The sequence below is a fragment of the Phyllostomus hastatus genome, unplaced genomic scaffold (genome assembly GCF_019186645.2).
Source record: "Phyllostomus hastatus isolate PE091 unplaced genomic scaffold, TTU_PhHast_1.1 phas_scaffold_21, whole genome shotgun sequence".
Classification (NCBI taxonomy): Eukaryota; Metazoa; Chordata; class Mammalia; order Chiroptera; family Phyllostomidae; genus Phyllostomus; species Phyllostomus hastatus.
In genome coordinates, this window is record NW_025334017.1 from 25,216,985 (window position 1) to 25,222,984 (window position 6,000).

Consider the following 6,000-nt stretch of genomic DNA (forward strand, 5'->3'; position numbering starts at 1 on the left):
TCATAGTGTAGCCAAGATGATTAAATATGGTAATGCCAGTTAGGCAGTAAGCATTCGCTATGTACTGAGTGCCACTGATAGAAACCACAGTCCGTGTCTCCGGACAGGGAAGAGAAAGACGCACAGACAGAGGCCTGCGGTCCAGTGTGACGGGTGCTGCTGGTGACACGCACGGGCTGCTGGAGGATGCGGAGGGTGAACCACGGGAGGTGGAGCGGGGTGTCGGGATCTAGTTAATGTCAGTGGCAAAATAGTGGTACCAAGTGCTCCTGCCCCGATAAGGGGCCACAGGGAAACCGGGGCTGCCTGAATGCAAGCAGGGGTTCATGGTTTAACCCCGTATGTCATTTTGCTTCTAGTCTGATTTTCCCCGGTGTCCGCCTGGCCTCTGACAGCCAGTTCAGCGACTTTCTGGACGGCCTCGGCCCTGCTCAGCTGGTGGGGCGTCAGACTCTGGCTACACCTGCAATGGGTAAGGATTTCTGTCACATGGTTTTGTTTTTCTTTTAGATCGTTGAAAATCACATTCTCTGGTTTCCCATGACTTTTCACAGTATCATCAACAGAAATGAGTATTTTATATTTTAGCAGTTAAAAAATTTTTCAACTGAATTTTTTTCCATTTCATTTATATGCTTTTTAAAGCAAGCTATCATTGATAAAATTCTAAATACATATGAATTTGGGAAGATACATGGGAAAGGGGAAAGGGATGTTCAGCCAGGGCCTTTAGCACAGCGTGTTTCTTACTGCGCTGGTGTACTGCTGAGTCCTGTTTGTCTTTCCTCGCACACCTCTAGGTGACATCCAGGTGGGAATGATGGACAAGAAGGGACAGTTGGAGGTGGAGATCATTCGGGCCCGTGGCCTTGTTGTAAAACCAGGTTCCAAGACACTGCCAGGTAAAAAGCAGAAGAGATTCTTCTATTACCACTCAAGCAGACTGGCAGGCACGGCATGCATTGTCACCCCTGGGTAGTAGAAACCAGCGCAGAATGAATAGTGCTGCACTTAGGTACCTCATTTTGCACGGCACATCCGGAAGTAGTTCTTTTTCCCGTTAGCTGGTGTTTTGTATTATTCTTCAGTTTACCTGAAACTTCAGAATTCTCCTTGGGAATCCTTAGGGCCCTGGAATTAGAATAAAAACAGATACGGGCCCAAAGTAGCATAAGCTGATGTACGCAGGACATTGTCAGTATAAGACCTTCACTCCCTGTAGTTTGTGTGGGGAGGAAGGCATGCGCCGAGGTGCCGGTAGCGTGGGAAGTGCCAGACCCCAGCTGCTCTGTGCAGGCGTGTGCGTCATCGGGCTGGATGTACAGAACGGTTCTCAGGAGTCTGAAACTTGGTTTCTCACCTCAGCACCTCTGCTGGCTGGTTGTAATTTTGAATCTCTTAACTTTGCTATCCTTGCAGAAATTCTAAATCATAATGTATATGACCTATTGTACAACCTTGCAGTGGCGATTAAGGCAAGTGTGTGTAGGAAGGTCTTGGAGCTAGTCAAGCCACTCTGCTGTAAAGAATAAAATAATGTCCACATGCATGCAAATGCTTTTATGAAGGAAGAGTGTGTCGGATAAATTTCTAGCTATGGAATTCGTAATTAGTTGCCTCTTTCCAGCTAACTGGGGCATGTTACATAAAACCTCACCCTGTACCCACACCACCATCAGTTAACAAATCCTTTAGTGTTTACTAAACAAATTTACTATCCAAAAAAAACCCTTTTGAGCAATAAATAAGTGATTTATGAGTGTGGGTGAGTAAAACAATATGGCTTCAAGAGTGTTTAATTAGACTTAAGTATTAAAAAATGAAAGATTAAGACGTCTCCCTTGAATGTTATTAGGGACTAGAAGCATTTCACCTCAATTTAATGCAGACTTCAAATGTATTTAACCCGTTGATGGCAAAATAGTAATCAGCTCAGAGGCTAGGTCAGCGCTGCCCCAAACTGCCCGGGTAGCTGATGGTGGTCTGGCGTTGACCGAACGATGCTGACATGATGCAGAGAGGCCGGGGACTTGGGGCTGTCGGCTCCCCCAGGCTGAGGGTGACTGGTCGCAGGTGTCACCCAGAGTTGGGTGTTCGTTAACCACCGCTCACCCCTTACCTCTCCTCTGTGTTTTCTGTCCCAAGCACCGTACGTGAAGGTGTATCTGCTCGATAACGGAGTCTGCGTAGCCAAAAAGAAAACAAAAGTGGCAAGAAAAACGCTGGAACCCCTATACCAGCAGCTGTTGTCTTTCGAAGAAAGCCCCCAAGGGAAGGTTTTACAGGTATTGACTGACTTGTTTCTCCCTTACCTAAGGAAACACTTTCTTGGAGTCAGATCTTCCACCCAACATCTTTACTTCTGGTATTCTTCCCTGTTCCCCACACCGGAAATTCTCGGGAAGCTTTGAAGCCGCGGCTAGTGCTGTAAAGCTGTACACAGTGTTGTTTCCTTCAAAGTGAGGTCCAGTCTTGCAAACCGCCGCATGAACCCCAGCCTTCCTGGACTGCTGTCTGGTTTCACCCTTCACACAGTCTTCCTCGTGCACCTTTGCACTGTAGTCGTGAGAGACGACCACCCAGTGGTCAGTGCGGCTGTTTAACCTGGTGTTTGATGTGAGCACGTTAACTGAATGTAGTTTAATGTACAAGTTTTTGTGTGCGTGATTATACTGACATTACTCTCCTTTCTATTTTGCCAATAGATCATTGTCTGGGGAGACTATGGCCGCATGGATCACAAATCTTTTATGGGAGTGGCCCAGATACTTTTGGATGAACTGGAGCTATCCAATATGGTGATTGGATGGTACAAACTTTTCCCCCCTTCCTCCCTAGTAGATCCAACCTTGGCCCCTCTGACGAGAAGAGCTTCCCAATCATCTCTGGAAAGTTCAACCGGACCTTCTTACTCTCGTTCATAGCAGCTGTAAAACTGTTGTCATAGCAACCAGCGTTACAAAAAAAATCACAGGTCGCTAACCCTGGTAACACTGCATGCTTAATGTTGTGTCTTCTGAGCCCGTTTCTAGGGATACAAAGCGATCCTGTGTTCTCAGAGGAAGTCGCACACATTGTGCCCTACGGAAGGCCCTCAGGTGAAAGAGCAGAGCTATGAAGAACTATCAGGTCCGGAGTTCAGTAACACTCAAATTTTGGTCCAATCTGAAGCCATGGATTAATCTCAAAGAATCAGTCAGTTTCATGCAACAAAAGCCCTTTTCAATGGCACCTTTATATTTTTATCGTTCCTTTTTCTTCATTTCTCTTGACCCCAAAGCCCTGCTATGCCACACAAACGGAGCTCTACAGCCACTAAGCCATGTTACAGGTCAAGGAGCAAAGTCCTAGGAAGCGTCAGGTGAAAAGCGGGAGACCAAAGAAGTGGTCCGGGACAAACCGTCAGCCCTCCCCTGGACGGCGACCGGGAGCAGCCGGGCCGGCGTGCGCAGCGGCCGGCATCAGAGCTCCAGTGGGCGCGTCATTCTGTAACGTGTGGGACGTGTGGGACTCTGGGAAACAGAACTCCGTGGCGACACTGTACTGAATGAAATTAATGAAACTTTTTTTGCATGGACACAGATTAGCTGAATACTTAAATTATTTTCTTGGGGCTGCAACTTGCAAAAAAAAATAAAAATCAGCCATTTTCAACAATTTATATTATTTTTAAAAGTAAATTTCACTAATGCATGGTTTTAAAAAAGGGAGAGAATGCAACAGGGTGATACAAAGACACACCATGTTTATTCTTTAAACTATAAATCACAGTCTGTGTTTTGGCAGACATTACAAATGAAAATACTTTCTAGAAAATACTTAAAATTCTCTTTATGTGACAAATAAGTATATATTCAATTTCTTCCACGTTAAATATACAAATCTAATGAAGTTCAATATGTGCAAATTGTCCACATCTTTTTTCCCCTCCTCCCTCTCTTAATCTTTTATCTTCTTTCTCCCTACCAGAGTGAACATTATACTAAAAAATGGCGAGTTTTTGACCTGATACTCTCTTGTACCCCACTTTTGATTCAGAGCTGTAGATGCTTCTGAATTCACGAATTTCTCAAGGGAAACAATATTTAAGAGCTTTCTTTCTTTCAAGCATGTTGGGAAGGATTTTGCAACATGACTTGGGAGTGCATTAAAGTAAGTCAGCATGTGTTTGATAAAGAAGACATTTGAACTTTTGCAATCTATGGTACAGTGCATGGTGATTTTATTTTCACCTTCAAAATTTAGTTTACAGGAAAATTCTGAATTCACATGGCCATGGTAATGTCTAATAAATTTGGTTTTAGCACCAGCATCATTCATACAGGGGTCAAAGCATTATTTCTAGACAGGCTTAGGTTTCGTTTTTTAATTAATTAAAGCAATTTCTTGAGCCGTTTTCCATTTACTATGTGAACAGAAACACCGCTAAAACTCTGGAGCCCCGAGACACGGCTGTTTATTAATTCATTTTTCTGTAGCAAATTCAATTTTGCACAAGTTATATTTCTAAAGAAATGTAGTAAACAGGAATTTACAACCAATCATTTTAAGGCTCCAATTTTTGGGCGACTCGAAGAAAGTCAGTCTGCCTATTAGTAGTTCTTTGAAGCCATCACGGAAAGTCTAGGCACAAATCCCCCGAAGTCAGACCCCGGTCTCTGAGTTCACAGACAGTCGTTACCACCATCAGGGGTGCTGCAAGGTCAGATTTCTCTTGCGTTCCCTTGTTTAGAGGAAAAGTCGCTGGTGAACGTGAATCACCGCCCACACTTTCTGTTTCTTCGTGTACACTGTGATAGCATGTTCCCACAAATTGATTTGCATTTCTTGAGATAACTTTTGAAATCCACATACAATTTCTTTAAACTAACACCATGCACAAAAATTGCTTTTTTTTTTCCTTTTTAAATTCAGTGCTGACCATTAAAAACTGTCATGCTTGATATGGTGCAAAAGTTAAAATGAGTATCACAAAAAATGCCTTCTCTTTATGTGGTGCAATATGAACTCACCGAGACTGTGTCTTGGCATTCTGAGATCGGTGATGGACCCGGGGAAAGCTGATCAAAGAGTGAGTAAAACTTCACTGAAATAATTTAGACACTTGTGTACCAGCAACAATTGGTTTAATAGACCTGTAGTGTCTATACTCTCCCTTAGAATAAACGTTTACCATTTTCCTGATACTAAGGCACAGTCACATAATCTTTTGTGCATATTCCTATATAAATTATTTCTAATTTTAATAAGAAGGACATGACTGTATGGAATATTTGTACATACTCGTCATTATGCAGTATTTATTTAAAAGTTGGTGTTTTTTTTTAATTTTCACATGTCTGTACCTCGACTTGTGGTTTAGTCGTGTAAATAGCACTGCTCCGGCGACCACCGCTGCCCTGTACATAGTTGTGTTTGAAAAGTAAAGGGAATTCCAGTTGGGGAAAAAAAAGGGCAGATTAGTCCTGTAATGAACACCAACTAATGTAAATCAAATTCATTCTGGTGATGGTATTTAACACTTTAAATAAAACATTTTCTTTACAGACGTTGTATGCATGCCTTTCTCTGGCCTCTCCCCCGACACACCCCTGAGCCTGCTGCGGCTAGTTCCCTGAACCCCGCCATTTACGGGCAACGAGAGGATCTCCTCTACCTCCCACAGCAGAAGCAGACTGCTGGTCTTAGCAAATAGCCTTCAGTAGAGCCTTTCTTTAAAGTGCTGGAGGATTTCTACTCAGATCGTTAACACTTGCCAGTTTAAAAAAAAAAAAGCTTGTCATTCCAGATTGGGGTACTTGGATTAAATGACTCAGCAGCTCACAGGGTTTGTGAGGAAAGTGGGTGCGACTGCTGAGTCAGCGTGGCCGCCACAGATAGCAGACTCACCGAGAGTCACAGTCACGGTCATGCTCTGGTTTCCTGGGTGACAGTTGACTTTACACTCTGTTTCCACTGAGGTGTCAGTTCGGCTGTGGTGGGGGGAGGGGCAGGGCAAAG

At 43.7% G+C, this 6,000-nt stretch overlaps 1 protein-coding gene across 44 annotated transcripts in view; it reads left to right on the forward strand.

Moving 5' to 3' along the window:
- The window catches only part of RIMS2 (regulating synaptic membrane exocytosis 2), a 467,197-nt gene extending 461,651 nt beyond the window's left edge, over positions 1-5,546 (forward strand). For all 44 annotated transcript variants that reach the window (XM_045861580.1, XM_045861553.1, XM_045861554.1 and 41 more), the window contains 4 exons: positions 360-472; positions 801-902; positions 2,146-2,285; positions 2,706-5,546. In XM_045861580.1, the coding sequence (XP_045717536.1) occupies positions 360-472; positions 801-902; positions 2,146-2,285; positions 2,706-2,924 (574 nt within the window). In that variant the 3' untranslated portion in view covers positions 2,925-5,546. The remainder of the gene's footprint in view (positions 1-359; positions 473-800; positions 903-2,145; positions 2,286-2,705) is intronic.
- Positions 5,547-6,000: the final 454 nt, after the last annotated feature.